General features: G+C 44.8%; 1 protein-coding gene across 3 annotated transcripts; it reads left to right on the forward strand.

Moving 5' to 3' along the window:
• The first annotated feature begins 177 nt into the window (after positions 1 to 177).
• Positions 178 to 26,166, forward strand: ADI1 (acireductone dioxygenase 1). 3 transcript variants are annotated; one of them, XM_002812328.6, is made up of 4 exons: positions 178 to 459; positions 5,874 to 5,993; positions 23,308 to 23,487; positions 25,537 to 26,166. In XM_002812328.6, exons 1-4 carry the CDS (start codon positions 340 to 342, stop codon positions 25,654 to 25,656), a joined length of 540 nt encoding a protein of 179 aa, XP_002812374.2. In that variant the 5' UTR covers positions 178 to 339; the 3' UTR covers positions 25,657 to 26,166. The 3 variants fall into 3 exon arrangements, with proteins under 3 accessions (XP_002812374.2, XP_063569871.1, XP_054404418.1); XM_063713801.1 differs by lacking the exon at positions 178 to 459 and adding an exon at positions 551 to 1,000; XM_054548443.2 differs by lacking the exon at positions 178 to 459 and adding an exon at positions 882 to 5,043.
• The last annotated feature ends 1,135 nt before the right edge of the window (positions 26,167 to 27,301 follow it).

Raw genomic sequence — 27,301 nt, forward strand, 5'->3', positions numbered from 1 at the left:
GTTTAACGTCGTCTGCCTCACAAGATTGCTCTGAAGATGCAGGGAGACCGCGGCAGCATACACAAGGCACATGCGATGCCTACGGTGAGCTTCACCTGCCCGGCGCGTCTGCAGAACGGCTGGCCCTGGGCCGCGTGCCTCAGGCAGGTCCGAGGGCGCCCAGGACACGGCCGGGGCTTGAATGCCTTTGACTCCGAAAAGAGCGGAGCCGAGGGGCCTCCCCCGCGCCGGCCCTGCCTCCACCTCCGCGGCCCAATCCCGGCTCCCATGCGCTTCCACGCCTCCCTATAAAAGAAAGCGCGGCCCCTGGGTTCGAACACAGCACCCGCACTGCGCGTCATGGTGCAGGCCTGGTATATGGACGACGCCCCGGGCGACCCGCGGCAACCCCACCGCCCCGACCCCGGCCGCCCGGTGGGCCTGGAGCAGCTGCGGCGGCTCGGGGTGCTCTACTGGAAGGTACGCGGGCCCAAGTCTCGCACAGCGTGCGGGCGACGCCGACTCCCAAACGCCGCGCACAGCCCAGCCTCCTCCGTGCGCCAGGCAGCGGCCTGGGAGCCGCGGTATGCTGCGCATGCTCAGCAGCGGCATTAGGGGTCCGTGGCCGCTCCCGGTGCCTGGGGTGGGCTGCGCATGCTCAGCAGTGGGGCTGGGTGGTCAGGGCCTCCTGCGCGGCGCCCGGGTGTGCTGCGCATGCTCAGCAGCGGCGTTGCGGGGTCGGCGGTCAGTTACCAGCGCCTGGGGTGTGTTGAGCATGCTCAGTAGCGAAGTTTACGGGGTCGGCGCTTGGCTTCCGTCGCCTGGGGTGGGCTGCGCATGCTCAGCAGCGGGGCTGGTGGGGGTCGGCGGTCCGTTTCTGTTGCCTGGGGTGTGCTGCGCATGCTCAGCGGCGGAGTTGGCAAGTCAGGGGCTTTGCAGCTGGTACTCGCTGCGCACGCGCAGCTCCGGGATTGGCAGCGGCCAAAACTGTCGGCCGGCAGGGCTGCAAGATTCGCCGGAGGCGGGCTGCGACTTCGTGGGATCGTTGGGCTTGTCTGACGCCCTGCGCCTGCCTGGCTAACCTCGGTCAAAGGCCCAGGGGTTTCTTCTGTCGGAGGAAGGGGGACTCCGCTTGAAAGTGTCCTGGGCGAGGAACTGGGCGTCAGCAGATCGAGGCGGGGTCCTGCCGCGGTCTGTCGGGGATCCCCGGGAGGTCGCGCTCGGTGGTGGGGTGGGGGCGTCTCCAGCGGGCGGTGGAGCTGGCTTGAGTCCCGGCCGGGCCCGGTGTCAGCCCTGCCTCTGTAACGCTAGCTTTGCAAGGCGGGGGTAGGCTTTGCACAGGTGTCCCGTTGCTTGCACAGCACCAGTCCTGATCCACTCACCTTGTTTATTTGCAAATGGTTTTGCAGTAACAAAGGTTTACTGCAAAAGAGAGGGCCAGGGGAGGCCTCAGGGATAGGCTGAGGGGTGACTGGATCTAATCTTCATTCTTGTGATTTAAATGAAATACACAGGGTTACCCGGACACCACACTTTTTCCCTTGGGAAAGGATTATAGAATAGAATATTCCAGCATAATCTATTTGGAGATCATCTTGTTCTATCCTAAATAACAGAAGAGGAAAGTGACAATTGGCATACTAGAGCCAAACAGGGCTTGCATGTTAATGTTTACATAGTATTTGTCTTTTCCTAGGATAAGGTTTAATACTTACCTTGCTGGAGGGTTCTGTCTTCAAAGCAATCAAGTGGTTTATAGTTTTCCATTAATGAGAGGAGGATAAATTTTGGCTTATAATGTCTATCCACAATCCAAACAACGAGAGGGTTCAAATTAATACACTTGGGGAGTTTCATTGTGCAGTTGACGGTTTTAAGAACAAGAGTGAGATTACAGGTCAGCTTCTAAATGTATTCAAAGAATAAAAAGATTTATTTTAATAGACATCTTTTAGATTCTTACATGGGCTCATAGTTTTTCCTACCGTCTGGTTCTGCTCTGAGTCAAGGGGCTATCAAAATTAAATCATGTTTACTCTGTGGTTTTAATGTCCTGTGTGTTTTTATATTCTTTCTTTCTTTTCTTTCTTTCTTTTTTTTTTTTTTTTTGAGACGGAGTTTCGCTCTTTTTGCCCACGCTGGAGTGGAGTGTGCAGTGGCATGATCTCGGCTCACCGCAACCTCATCTTCCCGAGTTCAAGCCATTCTCATGTGTCAGCCTCCCGAGTAGCTGGGATTACAAGGTGCACAGCACCATGCCGGGCTAATTTTGTATTTTTAGTAGAGACAGGGTTTCTCCATGTTGGTCAGGCTGATGTTGAACTTCTGACCTCAGGTGATCCACCCACCTCAGCCTCCCAAAGTGCTGGCATTATAGACATGAACCACCGCACCCGGCCTATATGCTTTCTTAATATCCATTCTGGATCAGTGCTGTTGGAAGACAAAATTACAACAAATTTAGTTAAAGATCTAATTGGCTTTTATTCTTGATTTGTGAATAGGGCAACCTCCATTCTACAAAATAGAATAAGAGCTCGATAGGGTAATAGCACAACAGTGGGTTTTGTAGGGTGGCAACAAAGAAGCAGAACAATAGGTGAAAAAGCTGATTGGTTAACATCAAGTTACATTAGGTTACTTTTTTCCTAAGGGTTAAAGCAGAAGCGACTTCCTTATTATTCTGACTCAGGAAGACTGGAATCTTCTGATCTCGGGAAAAGCTGGTCTGTTTGAGATGCACCTCCTTCTTTAAAGTTTTAGTTTGATCATGTGGCATATGGCATGAGTGGCTCCATTTTGGTTTGGTCTCATCTTGAGACCTAGTGTAGGGGCTCAGTCCAAAACAATGACCTCTTCTGGGCCAGGCATGGTGGCTTCTGTCATCCCAGCACTTTGGGAGGCCGAGGCGGGCAGATTGCCTGAAGCCAGAAGTTTGAGACCTCATCTCTAAAAAAACCCAAAAAACAAAAAAACCACACACACACCCCATATTAACATTATATATATATAACATCTCCCATAATTTTTAACAGAGGTAACACATATGGACATGTTTGTGTATCTGTTTAATCAATCTGTTATTAGTGACATAGAGTTCTAAAAAACCTTTTCTCATACATACGAACAATTGGAAGATTATTTTAGCTTGGAATAAACTAAATACCTGCTGCTATAACAAAATGACAAAAATAGCTTAAACTGGGCAATTTATAAACAGCAATTTATAGAATTCTTATAGTTCTAGAGGCTGAGAAGTCCAAGATTAAGGTGCCAGCAGATTTAGTGTCTGACAAGGATCCTGTCCTCATAGACGGCCATTTCCTTGCTCTGTCCTCATGTGGTGGAAGGGGCAAACTGCTCCCTTACATCTCTCTTACTTTTTTTTTTTTTTTTTTGAGATGGAGCCTAGCTCTGTCACCCAGGCTGGTGGCACAGTCTTGGCTCACTGCAACCTCTGCCTCCTGGATTCAAGTGATTCTCCTGCCTCAGCCTCCCGAGTAGCTGGGATCACAGGCGTGCACCACCATGCCTGGCTAATTTTTGTATTTTTAGTAGAGACGGGGTTTCACCATGTTGGACAGGCTAGTCGAACCCCTGACCTCAGGTGATCTGCCCGCCTTGGCCTCCCAAAGTGCTGGGATTATAGGTGTAAACCACAGTGCCCAGCTCCATGTCTCTTATAAGGCCACTAATCCTATAAATGAGGGCTTGCCCTCATGACTTAATTACATCCTAAAGGTCCCACCCCTTAATACTATCACATTTGTGTCATATATAATGTCAATACTATCACATTATATGACACGTGTCATATAATGTGTCATATTACATATTATGTGTCATAATGTGGACACATTCAGACCATAGCAAATAGTACTGTGCATATCATGCAATGGATATGCTAAGTTTTAGAGTCAACTTTGTAGAAAATAACATATCGATGACTAGTACTTTAATATATTCTGGAGTATCGGGGGAAACTGCCCCCAATATTTCAACATAGGTTCCGTTTTCCATAAGTGTTGGCCAGCTGAAAAATAAAGAGAGACAGTATAAAGAGAGGAATTTTACAGCTGGGCCGTCGGGGGTGACATCACATATCAGTAGGACCGTGATGCCCACCTGAGTCTCAGACCAGCAAGTTTTTATTAAGGGTTTCAAAAGGGGAGGGGGCGTAAGAACAGGGAGTAGGTACAAATATCACAGGCTTCAAAGGGCAAAAAGCAGAACTACTAATAAGGGTCTAACAAAGATCACATGCTTCTGAGGGAACAGGACAAAGGGCAAAAGCAGAACTACTGATAAGGGTCCAACAAAGATCACAGGGCAAAGGGCAAAAGCAGAACCACTGATAAGGATCTATGTTCAGTGGTGCACGTATTGTCTTGATAAACATCTTAAATAACAGAAAACAGGGTTCGAGAGCAGAGAACTGGTCTGACCACAAATTTACCAGGGTGGAGTTTTTCCCCACCTTAGTAAGCCTGCGGGTACTGCAGGAGACCAGGGCGTATCTCAGTCCTTATCTCAACCGTATAAGACAGACATTCCCAGACCAGCTGTTTATAGACCTCCCCCGAGAAATGCATTCCTTCTCCAGGGTATTAATATTAATATTCCTTGCTAGGAAAAGAATTTAGTGATACCTTGTCTACTTGCACGCCCGTTTATAGGCTCTCTGCAAGAAGAAAAGTATGGCTCTTTTTGCCTGATCCTGCAGGCAGTCAGACCTTATGGTTGTCTTCCCTTGTTCCCTAAAAATCGCTGTTATTCTGTTCTTTTTCAAGGTGCACTGATTTCATATTGTTCAAACACACGTTTTATAATCAATTTGTACAGTTAACACAATTATCACAGTGGTCCTGAGGTGACATACATCTTCAGCTTACGAATATAACAGGATTAAGAGATTAAAGACAGGCATAAGAAATTATAAAAGTATTATTTGAGAACTGATAGATGTCCATGAAATCTTCAAAATTTATGTTCCTCTGCCGTGGCTCCAGCCGGTCCCTCCATTCGGGGTCCCTGACTTCCTGCAACACTGGAGTTTGTTGTTCAGTAAGTAGTGATGATATAATGTGCAGTTTATTGCAAAGCATAAAGTGTGCTAGATTCACTGCCAGTAGTTTTAAATAAGAGTTGAGATGAATTCTGCCTGGAGCTTCATCAGGGAAGTGCTTCATCAGGAAGGAACAGTAAAACTGAACCTTAATAGAGATAGGATTGTGATAAATGAAAATGTTGAATGGGAATTTTAGGCATAGAAAGCTGTCATGAGCAAGGTTGTGGGGATGTGAAATATCAAATATTTTTAAGATAGCCAGTCATCCTATTTGGTTTAGAATGTAGAGTTCTTTAAAAGTAGGAGACAGGAACAGATAGAAGTAGAAAAGTCAGCTGGGGCCAGATGATAGAAGGTTTCTCATTCCAGCTTAATTAACTTGAGTTTTATTTGCAAGCTATGAGGGCATACAATGTTTTGGCTCATGGAAACAAACTGACCAAAGAGATGGCATTGAGGATCAATGAGACTCATGAGTGGGATGGTGGCAGAGAAACAGGGCACAGTGAGGGACCTGTGGAGAGGTCAGACAGGCTTGAGGTGGTGAGACTATCATCTCAAAATTGGAAAAAGAATCCCCTGGGATGGACTGTTGCAGAGAAGGGAGGCAGAAATCAAAGAGAACTCCATTGTATGTATAGCTGGTGTTTTGGAGAATGGAAAATCCATTAAATGGCTAGAGGAGATGAAGAGAGTTAGTTGAGGGTTGAAAAAATAACAAATGATAAATTTGGAGTATAAAATCATATTGGAGATCCAGAAAGAGAATGTTTCTACATCTTCTTGTTAATCTGAGCTCTTGTTTGTGGTGGGTTAACTCTTTTAGCTGGATGCTGACAAATATGAGAATGATCCAGAATTAGAAAAGATCCGAAGAGAGAGGAACTACTCCTGGATGGACATCATAACCATATGCAAAGATAAACTACCAAATTATGAAGAAAAGGTAAGGGAGCCCTGGATTACCTGGAAAAGCAGTATCATTATATTCACTACTAATAAACGCAATATTTTCTTTCTTTTTTCTTTTAATGTCTGTATGAGGCCATTCTTGCATTGCTATAAAGAAATACCTGAAACTGTGTAATTTATAAGAAAAGAGGTTTAATTGGCCCACAGTTCTGCAGGCTCTACAGGAAGCATCTGCTTCCTGTTACCACCATCTGCTTCTGGGGAGGCCTCAGGAAGCTTACAGTCATGGCAGAAGGCAAAGAGGGAGCAGGCATCTCACATAACAGGAGTGGGAATGAAAGAGAGAGCAAGGTGCCACACTGTTTTAAATGACCAGATCTCACAAGAAGTTACCCACTGTAGTGAGGATAGCACCAAGAAGATAGTGCTAAGCTATTCATGAGAAATCCACCCTCATGATCCAGTCACCTGCCACCAGGTCCCACTTTTAATACTGGGGATTACATTTCAATATGAAATTTGGGTGGAGACACAAATCTAAACTGTATTATTCTGCCCCGGCCCCTCCCAAATCTCATGCCCTTCTTGAATTTCAAAATACAATAATCTCTTCCCAATAGTCCCCCAAAGTCTTAACTTCCTCTAGCATTAACTTAAAAGTCCCAAGTTCAAGTCCAAAATCTCATCTGATACTCATCTCCTTTTACCTATGAGCCTGCAAAATCAAAACAAGTTAGTTACTCCCAAGATACAGAGCGGGTAAAGGCATTAGGTAAATATTCTCATTCCGAAAGGGGGAAATTGGTCAAAAGAAAGGAGCTACAGGACCCATGAAAGTTCAAAACTCAGCAGGGCAGCCACTAAATCTTAAAGCTCCAAAATAATACCCTTTGACTCCATGTCCCACATCTAGGGCACACTGGTGCAAGGAGTGGGCTCCCAAGGCCTTAGGCAGCTCTGTCCCTGTGGCTTTGCAGGGGCTCCTGAGGTTGCTCTCATGGGCTGGCTTTGAGTGCCTATAGCTTTTGCAGGTGCAGGGTGCAAGCTGCCAGTGAATCTATCATTCTTGGTTCTGCAGGATGGTGGTTCTCTTCCCACAGCTCCTAGGCAGTGCCCCAGTGGGGACTTTGTGAGGGGGCTTCAATCCCACATTTCCCCTCTGCACTGTCATAGTAGAGGTTCTCCATGAGGGCTTCTACCCTGCAACAGACTTCTGCCTAGACACCCAGGCTTTTCCATACATTCTCTGAAATCTAGGTGGAGAATCCCAAGCCTCAACCCTTGCACTCTGTGCACTCACAGGCTTAATAACACATGGAAGCCACAAAGGCTCATGGCTTGCGCCCTCTGGAGCTCTGGCCCAAGCTGTACCTGGGCCTTTTTGATCTGAGGCTAGAACCCTAGCAGAACCCGAGCAGCTGGGATGCAGGGAGCAGTGTCCTGAGGCTCTGCAGGGCAGAGGGGCTCTGAGCCTGACCCATGAAACCATTCTCTCCTTTTAGACCTCTGGCTCTGTGATGGGAGGGGCTGCTGAAAGGTCTCTGAAATGCCTTTGAGGTTTTTTCCCCATTGCCTTGGCTATCTTTGAAGTTATACAGATTTCTCTAGGAGGAGGTCTCTGAAATGCCTTTGAGGTTTTTTCCCCATTGTCTTGGCTATCTTTGAAGTTATGCACATTTCTCTAGGAAGAGGTCTCTGAAATGCCTTTGAGGATTCCCCCCCCCCCCCACGTTGTCTTGGCTATCAGCCCTTGGCTTCTTTGTAGTTATGCAAATTTCTCTAGGAAGTCGTTGCTCTACAAGCCTGCTTGAAATCCTCTCTCAAAAACTTTTTCTTTCTTTGCCATGTGGGCAAGTTGCAAATTTTCCAAACTTTTATGCTCTGCTTCCCTTTTAAATATAAGTTCCAACTTCAGGTCATTCCTTTGCTCTTGCATCTGCTCATAGGCTGTTAGAAACAGGCAGGAAATATCTTGAACACTTTGGTGCTTAGAAATTTCTTCTACCATATACCCTAGGCATCACTCTCAAGTTCAAACTTCCACAGATCCCTAGGGCATGTACAGAATGCAGCCAAGTTCTTTGCTGAGGCAAACATGTGTGATGTTTGCTCCAGTTCCTGATAAATTCCTCATTTCCATCTGAGACCTCATTAGCCTGGACTTTATTGTCCGTATGACTATCAGCATTTCGGTCACAATCAATTAACCAGTCTCTAAAAAGTTCCAAACTTTCCCTCATCTTCCTGTCTCCTTCTGAGCCTTCTACACACTTCTAGTCTCTGCCTGTTACTCAATTCCAAAGCTGCTTCCATATTTTCAGGTATCTTTATAGCAGTGCTCCACTCCTTGGTACCATTTTTTCTGTATTAGGTTTTTCTTGCATTGCTATAAAGAAATATCTGAGACTGTAATTTATAAGAAAAGAGGTTTAATTGCATCTCAGTTCTTCAGGCTGTACAGGAAACATCCGCTTCCTGGCACCACCATCTGCTTCTAGAGAGGCCTCAGGAAGCTTACAGTCATGGCAGAAGGCAAAGAGGGAGCAGGCATCTCACATAACAGGAATGGGAACAAGAGAGAGAATGAAGTGCCACCCCGTTTTAAATAGGCAGATCTTGTGAGAAGTCACTCACTGTGGTGAAGACAGCACCAAGGGAGTGGTGCTAAACCATTCATGAGAAATCTATCCCCATGATCCAGTCACCTCCCACCAGACCCCATCTCCAACATTGAGGATTACGATTTAACATGAGATTTCATTGGGGACACATTGCCAAACTATATCAATGTCTTAGTTTGGATTTCATATCAGAGTAATGCTGATCTCACAAAATGAGCTGGGAAGTAGTCCCTCCTGTTCAGTTTCTTGGAGGAGTATGTGTAGATAGTATTATTCTTTCCTTATGTTTGGAGATTCACCAGTGAAGCCATCTGGGCTTGTAGTTTTCTTTGTGGGAAGGTTTCTAACTGTGAGTTCAATTTCTTTACTAGATGTAGGGCTATTCAGGTAACCCATTTTTTCTTGAATGAGCGTTATTTGTTTGTTTCTCTCAAGGCATTTGTCCATTTCATTTGAGTTGTCAAATTTATTGCCATAAAAATATTTGGAATATTTTTTATTATCCTTTTAATATCTGTAGAGTATGTAGTGCTGTCTTCTCTCATTCCTGATACTGATAATTTGTGTTTTCTCTCTCTTTCCTGAGTCTGGATAGAGGCTTATCAATTATATTGATCCTCTCAAAAAGCTTTAGGTTTCATTGATTTTTCTCTTTTTCTATTTTTTGTTTCATTGGATTCTGCTCTGACATTTATAATTTGTCTTCTTTTACATGTTTTAATTTGCTCTTTTTTCCAAGTTCCCTAGGTGGAAGCTGAAGTCACTGATTTGAGTTCTTTCTTCGTCATTGTTATTATTATTATTCTAGAAACAGACATTATTATTATTATTATTTTGCTCTGCCACCCAGGCTAAAGTGCAGTGGTGCAGTCATAGCTCACTGCAGTCTTGAATGCCTGGGCTTAAGCAGTCCTCCCACTTCGGCCTCCTGAGTAGCTAGGACTACAGGTATGTGCCACCATGCCGGGCTAATTTTTTTTTTTTTTTTTGAGACAGAGTTCCGCTCTTGTTGCCCAGGCTGGAGTGCAATGGCGCAATCTCGGCTCTCCACAACCTCCACCTCCTGGGTTCAAGAGATTCTCCTGCCTCAGCCTCCCGAGTAGCTGGGATTACAGACATACGCCACCATGTCCAGCTAATTTTGTATTTTTAGTAGATACGTGGTTTCTCCATGTTGGTCAGGCTGGTCTCAAACTCCCGATCTCAGGTGATCCTCCTGTCTTGGCCTCCCAAAGTGCTGGGATTACAGGCATGAGCCACCGCGCCCGGCCTGCCTAATTTTTTTTTTTTTAATTTTTTGTAGAGATGGAATCTCACTAGGTTGTTCAGGTTGATCTTGAACTCCTGGCCTCAAGTGATCCTCCCTCCTCGGCCTCGCAGAGTGTTGTTTTTCTTTCCTTAGTATGGGAGTTTAGTGCTGTAAATTTTCCCCAGAGTACTGACTGCTTTAGTGGCATCACACAAATTTTGATAATTTTGATATATTTTTAATTTTCATTTCATTTTAAATATATTCTAATTAATTTACTTTTTAATTTTATCTTTGACTTGGGATGTTTTGTTTTGTTTTTAGATATTGTTAGTTTCCAATTATTCGGGGATTTTTCTAGTTTTTTTATTTGTTTCTAATTTATTTCTGATGTAGTCAGAGAATAAACTTTGTATAATTTGAGTCTTTGTAAATATATTGAGACTTGTTTTATGGTCCAGAATGTTATCTGTCTTGGTGAATGTTTCATGTGAGCTTGAGAAGAATGGGTATTCCATTGTTGTTGAATGAAGTCATCTATGAATGCCAATAAGAACAGTTGATTGATGGTATTATTCAGATCAACTATATCTTTACTGATTTTCTGCTTGCTGGATGTCAATTACTGTTAGTATTGAAATTTCCAACTATAATAGTGGATTTGTCTGTCTTTCTTTGCAGTTCTATCAGTGTTAGCCTCACATATTTTGATGCTCAGCTGTTAGATAAATATGTGTTAAAGATTGTTATGTTCCCTTGGAAGATTGACCCATTTTTTATTATATAATGTCCCCCTTTATCTCTGATGATTTTGCTGTTTTTAAAATTAAGATAGCTCCCTTGGCTTCTTCCCCTCCCTCCCTTCCTTCCTTCCTTCTTTCCTTCCTTCCTCCCTCTCTCCCTCCCTTCCCCTCCCCCTCCTCTCTCTCCTCTCCTTTTCTCCCCTTCCCCTTCCCCTTCCCCTTCCCCTTCCCCTTCCCTTCCCTTCCCTCTCCCCTTCCCTTCCCTTCCCTCTCCCCTTCCCTTCCCTTCCCTCTCCCCTTCCCTTCCCTTCCCTCTTCCCTTCCCTTCCCTTCCCTTCTTCCTTTTTTGACAGAGTTTTGCTCTGTCACCCAGGCTGAAATGCAGTGGTGCCATCATGGCTCACTGCAGCCTCAACCTCTCAAGCTCAAGTGATCCTCCCATCTCAGCCTCCCAAGTAGCTGGGACTACAGGTGCACATCACCACAACTGGCTAATTCATTTTTATTGTTCATAGAGGTGGGGTCTCCCTGTGTTGCCCAGGCTGCTTTTGAACTCCTGGGCTCAAGTGATCTTCTTGCCTTGGCCTCCCAAAGTGCTGGAATTACTAACATGAGGCACTGTCTCTGGCCAGCATTTTTTTGATTAGTGTTAATATGGTATATCTTTCTCCATTCTTTTACATTTAACCTATTTGTGTCTTTATATTTAGAGAGGGCTTCTTGTAGATGACATGTATTATAGTTAGTTTTTTAAATCCATTTTGATGGTTTCTTTCTGTTAATGGTATATTTAGATCATTCATGTTTAAATTGGTTATTAATACAGTTGAATTAATGTCTACCGTATTTGGGACTGTTTTCTATTTGTTGTGCTTGTTCTTTGCTATTTTTTTTTTTTTTTTTTTTTTGAGACAGTCTCACTCTGTTGCCCAGGCTGAAGTGCAGTGGCACGATCTTGCTTCACTGCAAGCTCCACCTCCTAGGTTCATGCCATTCTCCTGTCTCAACCTCCTGAGTAGCTGGGACTACAGGCACCCGCCACCATGCCCGGCTAATTTTTTTGTATTTTTAGTAGAGATGGGGTTTCACCGTGTTAGCCAGGATGGTCTCGATCTCCTGACCTCGTGATCCACCCGCCTCGGCCTCCCAAAGTGCTGGGATTACAGGTGTGAGCCACTGTGCCCGGCCTATTGTTGGTTTTAAATATTCCCCTCTTTTTCTGCCTTGTCTGGTTTTAATTGAACATTTTATATGATTCTGCTTTCTCTCCTCTTAGCTTATCATTAAAAAAAAAATTGAGTGGTTGCCTCAGAGTTTACAGTATACATTTACCCAATAACTGAGTATTCCCAATTCCTCCCTCCCATCTCTTACAACATTGCTGTTATTTATTTTATTCTCCATATGTTATAATCACCTAATACATTGTTACTGACTTTACTTTGAATAAACTGTTATCGATTAGATCAATGAAGAACAAAGAAATAAAAGATTTTAGTTTTCTTCTTATTTCTATTCTCTCTTTCCACTTTACTGAGATCTGAGATTCAGACCTATATAATTTTCTTTTTCATTTGAAGAACTTCTGTAAACATTTATTTGCAAGGTAGGTCAGTCTACTGGTGACAAATTCTTTTCATTTTTGTTTGTCTGAGAAAGTCTTTATTTCTTCTTCACTTTTAAGGGATAATTCTGCTGGATACAGATTGCTAGGTTGGTAGTTTTTTTTTTTTCTTGCTTGCTTGTATAGTTTCTGAGGAACGGTCTGATGTAATTCTTTTTCTTTTTTCTTCTATAGATTAGGTGCATTTTTTCCTTTGAAAAAATTTTTTCAAGGTTTTCTGTCTTTTGCTTTCTGCAGTTTTAATATGATATGCCTAGGTACAGATATTTTGGCATTTATCCTGCTTGGTGTTCTCTCAGTTTCCTGGATCTGTGTGGTGTCTGTCATTAATTTTGGAAAATTTGTGGACATTATTTCAAATATTTATTCACTTTTTTTCTCTTTCTTCTACTTCTGTTATACCATTTATACATATGTTACATCTTTTATAATTGTTCCACAGTTCAGGGCTATTTTGTTCTCCCCCAATCCCCGCCCCCCATTCTTTTTTCTCTTCGCATTTCAGTTTGGGAAGTTTCAATGGACGTGTTTTCAAGCTTGCTGATTCTTCCTTCAGCTTAGTCCATTCTACTAATGAACCCATCAAAGGTATTCTTTGTTTGTGTTAGAGTGATTTTGATCTCCAGCATTTTCTTTTGATTCTCTCTGAGCTTCCCTCTCTCTGCTTATATTACCCATCTGTTCTTGCATGTTGTCTACTTTTTCCATAGAGCCCTTTGTGTTAGTCTGTTCTCATGCAGCTATAAACAACTGCCCAAGACTGGGTAATTTATAAAGGCAAGAAGTTTAATTGACTCACAATTCTGCAGGGCTGGGGAGGAAACTTACAATCATGGCAGAAGGGGAAGCAAACACATCCTTCTTCACATGGTGTCAGGAAGAAGAATGTGAGCTGAACAAAGGGGAAAGCCCCTTCTAAAACCATCAGATCTCATGAGAACTTACTATCACGAGAATAGCATGGGGAAAACCGCCCCCATGATTCAATTACCTCCCACTGGTTCCTTCCCACCACACGTGGGGATTATGGGAGCTACAATTCAAGATGAGATTTGGGTGGGGACACAGCCAAACCATATCACCCTTGCTATATAGCCATAATTTAAAAAGTTCTCTATCTGATAATTCCAAAATATGTGATATGTCCCAGTCAGTCTCTGTTGCTTGCTTTGTCTCTTCATACATATTTTTTTTCTCACCTTATATCATGCCTTGTTATTTTGGTTGATAGCCTGATATGCTGTATCTGTTAATAGGAGCTGAGGTGAAGAGGCCATTCACGGGACGTGTTACGTTATCTGGGTAGAAGTTGTGCTGTGTTGAATGTTTGCTGTAGCTGTAGATGCCAGAGGCTTCGGTTTCCTTGTTTTGTTTTGTCTGCCCTGGATGTCTTTGCTTTCCTAAAAACTCCTTTGTAAGGAGATTTATTTCTTGCAGCTTTAATTCACTTATTGTTCTGGAGCCCTGTTGATGTGAGGGTGAGGCGTGGGGGAGGAGAAGTGTTCTATAATCTTAGGCTTATGATTAGGGGTCTTAGTCTTTTACTGGGCCTGAGTTTTTGGGCTGATCTTCAGAAGTGTTTCTTAGCCTCTTTTTTGTTCGTTTGGGCTAGAGGGGGCTGGAGTTGGCCAGCTGCCCTTCCCCCATGACAGAGAAGGCTCCGGTAAAGTTGTTTCCCCTGGTTTTTGTTATGGACAGAGTTCTGGGGGTTTTTAAAAATGGTTCCTTTTTCCCTTTTATTGCCTGATATGTGAAGGGATTTTTCTCGGATCTTCATTGTGAGAACAAGGTGGGGGCTTCTGGATGTGCAAACCCATGAAAGTGCAGTGTCCCTGTGATACAAGGCGCCCAGGATCTCGCCCTCAAGCTAGTCCACACTCAGCCTCCAGCAGTTTGTCCAAATTGCCTTGGAAGTGTTCCTGCCAGTTCATGGCTCCTGGGAAACTGATCTCGGCTGTGGTTCTGTGTGTCCGCTTCTCTCTCCAGATTCAGGGTAGTAATTTGTCCTGCAACTTCAGTTCTCTGTTGGATCTAAGAAGTAGAGTGAGACTTCCAAGTGCTTTACGTGTCCAACCAGAAACTGGAAGTTCCATCCTTGACCGACCTGCCAGCCTTCAAGTATTATTGCACTTCTGAATGTTGGCACAGCTTGAGCTTCTGTTTCTCCCCCTCATCTTGGTGCCATTGTTTCAGACAATATACTTTTTTTTTTTTTTTTTCAGACAGAGTCTCACTGCATTGCCCAGGCTGGTCTTGAACTCCTGAGCTCAAGCGATCTGCATGCCTCGGCCTCCGAAAGTGCTGGGATTACAGGCATGAGCCACTGTGCCCAGCCCAGTTTACTTTTATAAACCCCACAGTACATTGTTTTTACTTTTGTTTAAATAGTAAGTTACCTTGTAGAGATTTGAATAATAAGAAGAAAATCTTCTCTAATTACCCGTGTAGCTATCATTCCAAGTGCTCCTCGTTCTGTGGTTAGGGTCTATATTTCTGTCTGACATTCTTTCCCTACTGCCTGAAGGACTTCGTGTAACATTTCTTGTAGTGCACATCTGTTGTTAAGGATTCCTTCAGCTTCTCTGCTTCTGAATGCTTTCAGTTTAAAACAATTTTTTCCAAAAAATAAAAAATAAATAAATAATAAGGCCGGGTGCGGTGGCTCAGTGTGGATACAGCTGTAATCCCAGCACTTTGGGAGGCCGAGGTGGGTGGATCAGGAGGTCAAGAAATCGAGACCATCCTGGCCACCATGGTGAAACCCTGTCTCTACTAAAAATCCAGAAATTAGCTGGGTATGGTGGTGCAGGCCTGTAGTCCCAGCTACTCGGGAGGCTGAGGCAGGAGAATCGCTTGAACCAGGGAGGCGGAGGTTGCAGCGAGCTGAGATCGCGCCACTGCACTCCAGCCTGGTGACAGAGCGAGACTCCGTCTCAAAAAAATAAAAATAAAAATAAAAATAAAAATAAATTTTATTGGACTTTATTTTTTAGGGCAGCGTTAACATCACAGCAAAATTGAGAAGCAGATATAGAAGCTTTCCATACACACCCACCCCCTTGACCTGTACCGCCTTCCCCCTTATCACTCTCCCTCCCCAGAGCGGTGCATTGTTTCAACTGATGAACCTGCGCTGACACATCAGCATCACCCAAAGTCTACAGTTCACATTACAGTTCACTGTGGTGGTGTGCATTCTGTGGATTTGAACAAACGTATAAAGACACATGTCCACCATTCTTGTGTCATACAGAGTATTTCACTGCCCTAAAAACCCTCTGTGGTCCATTCCTCCCCGCCCAACCCCAGGGAACCACTGATCTTTTCACTGCCTCCATAGCTTTGCCTTTTCCAGAATATCCCATAGTTGGAATCATACAGTTGATAGCCTTTTCACACTAGCTCGTTTCACATAGTAAGATGTATTGAAGGTTCTTCCTTGTCTTTTTGTGGCTTAGTAGCTCCTTTCTTTTTATTGCTGAGTAATATTCCACTGTCTGGATGTACCACAGTTTATTTATCCATTACCTACTAAAGGACATCTTGCCTGCTTCCAAGTTTTGACAATTAATGGATACAGCTGCTGTAAACATCCTTTTGCAGGTTTTTGTGTGGACATAAGTTTTGTGTGGACATAAGTTTTGTGTGGACATAAGCTCCTTTTGGTAAATACCAAGGAACACAATTGCTGGATAGTGTGTTAGTCAGGGTTCTCTAGAGGGACAGAACTAATAGGACAGAGAGATATCTATAAAAGGGAGCTTATTAAGTATTAACTCACATGATCACAAGGTCCCACAATAGGCTGGCTGTAAGCTGAGGAGCAAAGAAAGCCAGACCGAGCCCCAAAACTGAAGAACTTGGAGTCTGATGTTCAAGGGCAGGAAGGGTCCAGCACAGGAGAAAGATGTAGGCTGGGAGGCTAGGCCAGTCTATTCTTTTCACATTTTTCTTCCTGCTTTATATTGTAGCTGTGCTGGCCGCTGATGAGATGGTGCCCACCCAGATTAAGCGTGGGTCAGCCTTTCGCAGCCCGCTGACTCAAATGTTAATCTCCTTTGGCAACACCCTCACAGACACACCCAGAATCAATACTTTGCATCCTTCAATTAAATCATGTTGACATTCAGTATTAACCATCACAGATGATATGGTAAGAGTATGTTTAGTTTTATGTGAAATTGCCAAGCTGTCTTCCAAGTTGACTGTCCCAGTTGTTCCTATCGGCAGGCAGGGAGTGAGAACTCCTGCTGCTCCATACCCTCCCAGCCTCTGGTGTGGTCAGTGTTCTGGATTCTGGCCATGCTTCTAGCTGTAGAGTGGTATCTCCTTGTTGTCATCTGCATTCCCCGATGACATATGACATGGAACATATTTTCATATGCTTATTTGCCATCTGTACATCTTCTATGGTGACGTGTCTGTTAAGATCTTTGGCCCATTTTTTAATCAGGTTGTTTGTTTTCTTATGGTTGAACTTTAAGAGTTCTTTGTATATTTTGGATAATAGTCCTTTATCAGATATGTCTTTTGCAAATACATTCTCCTAGTCTGTGGCTTGTCTTCATTCTCCTGATAGCAGAACAGAAAATCTAGTTTCAATGAAGTCCAGCTTATCAGTTCTTTCTTTTATGGGTTGTATCTTTGGTGCCGTATCTAAAAAGTCATTGCCAAACCTAAGGTTGTCTAGATTTTCTCCTATCTTAGAAGTTGTCTTAGAAGTTTTATAGTCTTGTATTTTATTTATTTATTTATTTTTGAGGCAGTGTTTCACTCTGTTGCCCAGGCTGGAGTGCAGTGGTGCAATCTCTGCTCACTGCAGCCTCCGCCTCTTGGTTCAAGCGATTCTCCTGCCTGCCTCAGCCTCCTGAGTAGCTAGGACTACAGGTGCGTGCCACCATGCCCGGCTAATTTTTGTATTTTTAGTAGCGACGGGATTTCACCATGTTGGTCAGGCTGGTCTTGAACTCCGGACCTCAGGTGATCCACCTACCTCGGCCTCCCAGAGTGCTGGGATTACAGGCGTGAGCCACTGTGCCCAGCTGAGTCTTGCATTTCATATTTAGGTCTGTAATCATTAAAAAATATTTTTAAGAGACTTTTTTTAATGAGTCAATGATCATCATTCATTGCAGCCTTAATCTCCTGAGCTCAAGTGACCCTCACACCTCAGCTTCCTATGTAGCTGGGACTACAGGCGTGCACCACCATGCCTGGCTTTTTTTTTTTTTTTTTTCTTTTTTTAATTTGCAAAGATGAGATCTCTCTGTGTTGCCCAGGCTGGTCTCAAACTCCTGGCCTCAAGCGCTCCTCTCTCCTCAGTGGCCCAAAGCACTGGGATTATAGGTGTGAGCCACTGCACCTTGCCCGTGATCCATATTATCTTAATTTTTGTTAAGGGTGTAAGGTCTGTGTCTAGAGTAATTTTTTTGCATGTAGATTTACCATTGTTTCAGTACAATTTGTTGAAAAGATTATTTTTTTTCATTGTATTGCCTTTGGTCCTTTGTCAAAGATCAGTTGGTCTATTTTTCTACTATTTCACCAGTATCACAGTCTTGATTACTATAGCATGATAGTAAGTCTTGAAGTCAGGTAGTGTTGGTTCTTCAACTTTGTTCTTCTTCAATATTGTGTTGGGTATTCTGGGTCTTATGCCTCTCCAGATAAACTTCACAATCAGTTTGCTGATATGTGCAAAATAACTAGCTGGAACTTTGAATTGGATTGTACTGAACCTATAGATTAAGTTGGGAAAAATGGACATCTTAACACTACTGAGTCTTCCTATTCATGAACTTGGAATATCTCTCCATTTGTTTAGTTTTTGATTTGTTTCATCAGAGTTTTGTAGTTTTCTTGTAGATCTTATGCATATTTTGTTAGATTCATACCTAAGCATTTCATTTTTGGGGGTCCAAATGTATATGGTTTTGTGTTTTTAATTTCAAATATCACCTGCTGTGTTTCTGGTATATAGGAAAGTGATTAACTTTTGTGTATTAACCCTGTATCCTGCAAACTTGCCATGATTGCTTGTTAGTTCCAGGAGCTTTTCTTTGTTGATTCTTTTGGATTTCCTACCTAGACAGTGATACCATCTGCGAGCAAAGGGAGTTTTATTTCTTCCTTTCTAATCAGTATGCCTTATATTTCTTCATATTGCATTAGCCAGGACAGTCTCAGTCTTGTAGTCAGCCTGTGCCTCTGGGCTGTGAACTTCACCAGCGTTTCTCAGACTCCCTCCTTTAAGTGGGACATGATGGCTGGAAGCGGCTGGACTTGGGTTTCCCTTCCTCTCCTGTCTTAGTCAGCTCAGGCTTCCATAAGCAAATACCATAAACTGGGTGGCTTAAACAACAAACATTTATTTCTCACAGTCTGCAGGCAGGGACACCCAAGGTCAGGACACCGGCAGCTTTGGTGTCTTGTGAGAGCTGCTTCCTGCTTTATAGATGACTGTGTTTTCACATGGTGGGTAGAAGACGCAAGCTCTTTTGGGACTTTTATAAGGACACGAATCCCATTCATGAGGGCTCCACCCTCATCACGTTATCTAATCCTAATTACCTCCCAAAGACACCACCTGCTAATACCACCATATTAGAGGGTAGGGTTTCAGCCCATGGGCCCAGGGGAGGGGGATCATAGTATTCAGTCCATAACATGGAGTTCTGGAGGGGCTGGAGTTGCGTGTTTCCCTTCACCCAGGTCAGGCTCTCATGAAAGCCCAGCAGGCTGGGATCTGGCTGGCTGAGCTCTCCTGAGTTGAGGCCTTCATAAGAAGAGATTTCAGATGTATCCTGATAGACTTCAGAATGGCCCCCTTTCCCTCCCTCTGCCAGAAGCACAGGGAATTTTTCCCTGATATTCACTGTTGGGACCCAGTAGAGCTTTTGCAGGTAAAATTTACAAAAGTGTGAGGCCCCTGATGACTGGGTCTGGAGTTTTTTTTAGCTCTCAGACTTGTCTACACTGAGCCCCCAACTGGTCAAGTACAGTTTGGGTTTCTCAACCCCAGCCCTGGTTCCCACAGGGGTTTCTGCTCTGGTTAGGTGTGGATCTTTCTGTCTGCCTGTCTCCAGTGTGAGGGGCGGTGGTTTGCTCTATGACTTCGCTTCTCTTACAGATTTAAAAAGAGTTGGTTTTTCAGTTTGTTCTGCTTTTGCTTGATAGGATGGAGTGGTGACTTCTAAGCTCTTTAGAAAACATACGCAGGTGAACAAACAATATAAACATACGCAGGTAAACTGACAATACAAACATACACAGGTGAACCAACAATACAAACATACACAGGTGAACCAACAATGCAAACATACTCAGGTGAACCAACAATGCACATACTCAGGTGAACCAACAATGCAAACATACACAGGTGAACCAACAATGCAGACATACTCAGGTGAACCAACAATGCAGACACACTCAGGTGAACTGACAATACAAACATACTCAGGTGAACCGACAGTGCAAACATACACAGGTGAACCAACAATACAAACATACACTGGTGAACCAACAATACCAGATAGAACTAAGAGCAGAAGAGCTTAACGATGTGGAAATTGTTCAAAAATAGATCTGTCATGTGGTTTGAGTTCCTTTTCTCTATGTCAAATGATTCTTGCTGGTTAGAGTCCACATATTGTCTTTATTTCTCACTGAGTGCCCTACGATTCATTAGATTCTGGTGGATGTAAATGGTGTGACTCTGACGTGGAAGTTTAGATGAGCCGGCCTCTTAGCCACGTTTTATCTCACATAGCAGAGGCTGGCCTGCTGCTGATGTTGTAAGTTACATTAGCTTCATCATTGCTGTCTTCTGGAATTACTTCTCTCCTGGTATAAAACCCTCTTGCTGATACAGGCTTATCCTTTGTTTTTCTAAAATAAACTTATTTTCTGACTATCTTGTGATTGCCACTGGTTTCCTCGGTGTTAGGTCGTGTGTTTGCAGCGGGACTCCTACGCAGCGGCATTGTGAGTAAGCGTGTCTGAGGGCCCCTCACTGCTGATGTCAGCGTGCCCTGGGTGAAGCCGGCGTCCGTCAAGGCTCTCCATGGGGAAGTTCTTTTGCTTTTCCTCTGTAACTAGTAAGAAATGTGTGGAAAGTTACTTTTAGACCATGAATATCCCATTTCCCCTCAAACTTTCACTCAGCGTTTTTCATTAAGTTGTAATGATTCCTGCCTTTGTGGGCTGTGACTGTCATGGCCGTGCAATGGCGCTCACCCAGGGGTTGGTTTTCACTGTCAGGAGGCGTGTCCCCTTCTTCTCTTTTCACTCGGCATCCACTGGGGCTCGAGGCCTTGTTTCACTTGTTGGTCTAGGGTCTATTCTTGCTGGGATTTATGTTGATCTTCACGTTGTCCCAGACCTCAGGCTTGGCAAGCAGCAGCCTCCTTAGCTGGCTTCTGTCCCCTGACGCATCCCCAGCCCATTACTTTCTGGACCCACAGTGTGTCCAGGCCACCTCCTGCTTTTCCCGACCTCATGCGGGGTCAGCTGCTCTTCCTGGCGGGGTCAGCTGCTCTTCCTGGCACCTAGCCCTGGCACTTAGAAACTTGGATGGGAGTGCCCTGTGGAATCACTGTGCTCAGGTGCTTTCTGTGGATGGGATGACTACTGTGCCTGTGTGTGAATGCATGCGTGTGAGAGTGTGTGTACGTGTGTATGTGTGCATGTGACTGTGTGAATGCACGCATACGTGTGTGTACGTGTGCATGTGAGTGTGACTGCACACGTGTGAGTGTACGTCTGTGTGCATGTGTGTGTGTGAATGCACGCATGTGTGTACGTGTGTGTGCATGTGAGTGTGTGAATGTGCGTGTGAGTGTACGTGTGTATGTGTGCATGTGTGTGAATGCACATGAGTGAGTGTGTTATGTGTGTGCATGTGTGTGAATGCATGCGAGTGTGTACGTGTGTGCATGTGTGAATGTACGCATGTGAGAGCGTGTACGTGTGTGTGTGTAGGTTTGTGTGTGAATGCTAGCATGTGAGTGTGTGTGCTTGTGTGACAGTGCACATGTGTCCGTGTGTGTGTATGTCAAGTAGTTCAGACACCTCTAATTCCAGTTAAATCCACAGGGCTTTCCTTTGCCTTCCTCATCAGTATTTGTATCTTTCCTCTCACTGTGAGAAGCCCGGCTCCCAGTCATATCAATATTTTTTCCCATCCTCTCAATCCCCACAACACACATAACAGCATCAGCATGGCTGCACCCAGACCATGACAAGCAGAGGCCTACTGAGTGCAACCTAAGCTTGGGTTGCGGTTTTTCTGTCTTAGCCTGAGGATGTAGTCAAAATAATATGTTCAAGAGTTATTTCCGTTTGTCGCTGTGTGCGGTAGCTCACGCCTGTAATCCTAGCACTTTGGGAGGCTCAGGTGGGCGGATCACCCAAGGTCGGGAGTTCGAGGCCAGCCTGACCAACATGAAGAAACCCCATCTCTACTAAAAATATAAAATTAGCCGGGTGTGGTGATCATGCCTGTGACCCCAGCTACTCGGGAGGCTGAGGCAGAGAATTGCTTGAACCTGGGAGGCGGAGGCTGAAGTGAGCCGAGATCGCGCCATTGCACTCCAGCCTGGGCAACAAGGGTGAAATTCCATCTCAAAAAAAAAAAAAAGAGCTATTTCCGTTTGTCTTTTCTTTCTGTGTGGCTATGAATAGATTGATTTCAAATTTAAGGTTTTCCTCCTAATCTTGTTTTCATTTTATTTATGATTTTGTAACACATAACAAGGTAGGCTGGGGGCAGTGGTTCATGCCTGTAATCCCAGTGCTTTGAGAGGCCAAGGCAGGAGGATCACTTGAGGCCTGGAGTTTGAGACTAGCCTGGGCAACATAGTAAGACCCTGTCTCTAGAAAAAAATTTTTTAAAAAATTAGCCAGTTATGGTAGTGCACGCCTGTAGTCCCAGCTACTGGGAAGGCTGAGGCAGGAGGATCTCTTGAGCCCCAGAGTTTGAGGCTGTAGTGAGTCATGATTGTGCCCCTGCACTCCAGCCTGAGCAACAGAGTGAAACCCTGTCTTTTATGTGTGTGTGTATGTGTGTATATATATATATATGGAGCTTTAAAACACTCCCGAGTGGGAGGTGTGGAGATATGAACAGTGCAGGCAGAATCAGATTATAAGGGCACAGTCTTGGTGAAGGGGGTATGGATATTTACTGTAAAATACTATCAATGTTTTTGCATACTTGAATATTTTTATTATAAAATATTAGGAAGAAAACACTTTCAGAAAGACACAAAAGTCAGACCAGGCGTGGTGGCTTCCACCTGGAATCCCAGCACTGTGGGAGGCCAAGGCAGGTGGATGACCTGAGGTCAGGAGTTCGAGACCAGCCTGGCCAACATGTTGAAACCCCATCTCTACTAAAAATACAAAAATTAGCTGGGCATAGTGGCAGGCACCTGTAATCCCAGCTACTTGGGAGGCACGAGAATCGCTTGAACCGAGGAGGCGGAGGTCGCAGTGAGCTGAGATTGTGCCACTGCACTCCAGCCTGGGCAACAGAGCGAGACTCCACCTAAAAAAAAAAAAAATACACAAAAGTCAATGTGAAGACATAGAAAATGCTTGTGGAGTCTGTGCCTGCCTCCCTGCAATGTCCACTGGCTTCTCACTCACCGTGTGTGTTGTGGTTTCATGACTGCTGTGTGCAGCACACTGGGTGGGTGACAGCACGGGGCCAGGGTGTCTTTGGGGCAGTCTCGTTGTGTGAGGTTGGGCCAGTGACTTAGCCTCTCTGTGCCACCATTTCCACACCTGTAAAATGGGGCTGATAGAGCAGCCACCTCGTGGGGCTGTGCGGGCTGGGTGAGTTGGCCTGTGTGAAGTGTTCAGAACCTTTGCTGCAGGTCTGTTCACTTTCAGTTACTGCCCATTTGTTGACAGGTTTCATAAAATATTCTAGCTCTGGCCCTTATACTGTTAGGAAAATAATTCTTAGCAAGTATAGTTTTCATGTTTATGGAGAGAAATCCCATTCATCTCAGCTCTGGCCCACCAAAGGCTCAGGCTGCTGAGTGGGTGGGTGCGAGCTTGCATGACAGGTCTCTGGTAGACTCACAGGAATGTTCCTTCTGCGCTAGATTAAGATGTTTTACGAGGAGCATTTGCACTTGGATGATGAGATCCGCTACATCCTGGATGGCAGTGGGTACTTCGATGTGAGGGACAAGGAGGACAAGTGGATTCGGATCTTCATGGAGAAGGGAGACATGATAACGCTCCCCGCGGGGATCTATCACCGCTTCACAGTGGACGAGAAGGTGGGAGCGCTGTGCTTTCTCCCCAAGCCTGGCGTGTGTGGTGGCCCTGGCTGTGGCATCCCTGCCGCTGAACTGCGTGGCTTCCGCAGACTCCAAGTGCGGTTGCTGGGCTCGGGACTCCTCGACCTGTGCTTCAAGGAGAGTCTGTGGAGCCGCAGGCGATGTCTGAGGTGACAGCTGTCCTTCCGTGGCAGCCTCCGCGGCCCCTGCCTGCGATCCTGGTGGACAGGTGTGCGTTTCATACCCAGGCGGGGACAGGTACAGGCGGCGGCAGGTACACACCCATGAGCCTGGCCCTGCCCCAGCCCGTGCTTGGTGGTGAGGCGCCTGTAGGGTTGTCACCCCAGCCCGTGTTTGGCGGTGAGATGCCTGTAGGGTTGTCACCCCAGCCCGTGCTTGGTGGTGAGGCGCCTGTAGGGTTGTCACCCCAGCCCGTGCTTGGTGGTGAGGCGCCTGTAGGGTTGTCACCCCAGCCCGTGTTTGGCGGTGAGACGCCTGTAGGGTTGTCACCCCAGCCCGTGCTTGGTGGTGAGGCGCCTGTAGGGTTGTCACCCCAGCCCATGCTTGGTGGTGAGGCGCCTGTAGGGTTGTCACCCCAGCCCGTGCTTGGTGGTGAGGCGCCTGTAGGGTTGTCATGTTGCCACACTGTCACTTTTAAAAACATTTCAGTTTTGGAATTGAACAGTAATGCAGTCCAGTCAGGATTGGCAATAAACACAGATAAGGTAGTTTTGGGGTTCACTGGAGGCGACTGGGGTAATGCTGAGATCTAAGTATAATTTTTGAATAAATACTAAATGCACATGGTTTAAAATTTAGAAATATGAAAGGGGACCTGGTGAAAGGTCTCCCTCTGACCCCCGTTCCCAGCCCCCCAGTTTCTCTCCCTGAAAGTAACCAGTATTCCGTTAAAAAAATTATTTTTAGAGTGACTTTATGAATATCCAAGTTCATGTCAGTCAATATTTTTATTTTTTTCTTTGAGACGGAGTCTCCCTTTGTCGCCCAGTCTGCCATGTAGTGGCTCGATCTCGGCTCACTGCAACCTCCGCCTCCCAAGCTCAAGCAATTCTCCTGCCTCAGCCTCCTGAGTAGCTGGGATTACAGGGGCACACCACCACGCCCGGCCAAGTTTTGTGTTTTTAGTAGAGACGGGGTTTCACCATGTTGGCCAGGCTGGTCTCGAACTCCTGACCTCAAGTGATCCACCCGCGTTGGCCTCCCAAAGTGCTGGGATTACAGGTGTGAGCCACCGCGCCCAGCCTGCTCAGGATTCTTACTATCCCCCTTTTCAAACAGGAGGCAGCGGACTCTGCCCATGGTTCTACATTTTGCTTTTTTCTATGTGATGTTCACTGGGGACCATTTCATATCAGTACCTACAAGCCTCAGCCCTGATTACAGCGGCACAGTACTCTGGCACTGGACATGCTCTACTGTATTTAACCATTAATTTATTTCAGCGAGTTGTTGACCCCCAATGATGAGTATATACATCGTTCCCAATTTTTGGTCTTGTGAACAGTGCTGTAATAAATACCCTTATTTTGCACTTATGTGTGTTTTTCTGTAGGGTAAATTCCTAAAAGTGAAAACTGAATTAAAAGGCACGTGCGTTTTGAGTTTGGACGGATGTCGCCAAATTGTCCTCTCCTGCCCACCAGCAACACGTGGGCCCTGATGCTAATTCTTAGGAAAACTGTAGCCAAACGAGGCGGAGAGGAGGTGGAGGGTACATGGGGCTGGAGCCGGTGCTTTTCCTAATTGTGTGTCTCTACAGAGAGCACGGAGGTGCGGAGTTCAACACCGAGCCTCAGCTCCAGATGCTCTTACCTGGCACGTGAGGACAGGCAGTGCCAGCTGCACCACCTGATACAAATTTTCCTTCCACGAATAAAATGTGGCCTAAATTGTTAAAGACACAGAATAAAAATAGCAAGGAAAGTGTTTATAGCAATTAATGTTAATAAGTTGATATGTTAATAAATAAAAGTAAGTAGAAGGCCGGCTGGTTTAATGAGATGCTGGGTGTGTTTGTCTGTTTTCCAGAACTATGCGAAGGCCATGCGGCTATTTGTGGGAGAACCGGTGTGGACAGCATACAACCGGCCCGCTGACCATTTCGAAGCCCGTGGGCAGTACATGAAATTTCTGGCACAGACGGCCTAGGAGTGCTGCCTGGGAACTAACACGTGCTTTGCAAAGGTCCCCAATGTGATGACTGAGCAGAAAATCTATCATTTTCTCTTTGCTTTTAGAGGATAGACTTGAGGCTAGGTTATCTTTCCTTTGTAAGATTATTTGATCAGAATATTTTGTAATGAAAGGATCTAGAAAGCAACTTGAAAGTGTAAAGAGTCACCTTCATTTTCTGTAACTCAATCAAGACTAGTGGGTCCATGGCCCTGTGTTAGTTCATGTATTCAGCTGAGTCCCAAATGAAAGTTTCATCTCCCCAAATGCAGTTCCTTAGATGCTCGTCTGGACGTGATGCCGTGCCTGCCGTGTAAGAAGGTGCAATCATAGATAACACAGCTAGCCAGATAGAAGACACTTTTTTCTCCAAAATGATGCCTTGGGGTGGGGAGTGGTAGGGGGAAGAGCTCTCACCTTAAGGGGCACACACTGAGTTGCTTATGCCACTTCCTTGTTCAAAATAAAGTAACTGCCTTAGTCTTATGCTCATGGCTTGGAATTACCTTATATTCAGGTATATATGATATTTTGCCTGGTTTGTTAAAATCGCCCCATTTAGATTCCTTCTATAATTGTTCTTATAGGTAAGTAATTTATTTTTATTTATTTATTTATTTATTTTTTGAGACGGAGTCTCGCCCTGTTGCCCAGGCTGGAGTGCAGTGGCATGATCTTGGCTCACTGCACCCTCCGTTTCCCAGGTTCAAGTGATCCTCCTGCCTCAGCCCCCCTAGTAGCTGGGATTACAGACACGTGCCACCATGCCCGGCTAAATTTTGTATTTTTAGTATAGACGGGGTTTCACCATGTTGGCCAGGCTGGTCTCGAACTCCTGATCTCAGGTGATCCACCCGCCTTGGCCTCCCAAAGTGCTGGGATTACAGGCATGAGCCACCGTGCCTGGCAGGTAAGTAATTTATATATGAGCTGTGTTAGTATTTTTTCAGTGTGAGATCTCTGGATTCTTTCACACTCAAGCTGTTGAATTTTAACAAAAGTATTAATACATAAATTTTCTACTCAACAATTCTGAGATAGGATTATGCCTAGTTTGTCATATCATAGAAACACCCCAAGTTAACTTCATGTTTTGGAAGAGCAGGTCGTTTTTAAAGTATTTCTTTTTTAACTGGATGAAAAATCTTCATGTTAGGGATAATTTTTTTTAATCACCTCCACACTGTACAGAGGAAACTCGAGCCTTAAATGTTTAAGTGAACTCTGTCTCAATTTTAGGATTAAAATATCCACCGGTGGTGTGATGATAACATATACCCCAGGGCAAGTATGACTCTATCTCAGTAATTAAAATAAGTGCTGATCTACTGATTTTTTTTAATGGATTCATTTCCAAATGGGCATTATAAATAGAGCTTGTTCATTTTTAAGAATGAAACATTCATATGATAAACTATCACGTTAAATTGCCTTTCTTGCTTCATATAACTTTTCCCTGTCAGGATCCTTAGCGTTTGAAACTCCTCGTGTGGGGCTGGCTTCCTGTGGACTCCGGTTTCGCCTCCTTGATGTGGCGCCTCGGATTTCTTCACTTCAGAGCTGTATTTTTACAGGCAAGAGTAAGTTACTGGGCGCAGTGGCTCATGCCTGTAATCTCAGC

This window comes from Pongo abelii, chromosome 12 (assembly GCF_028885655.2).
Source record: "Pongo abelii isolate AG06213 chromosome 12, NHGRI_mPonAbe1-v2.0_pri, whole genome shotgun sequence".
NCBI classification, from domain to species: domain Eukaryota; kingdom Metazoa; phylum Chordata; class Mammalia; order Primates; family Hominidae; genus Pongo; species Pongo abelii.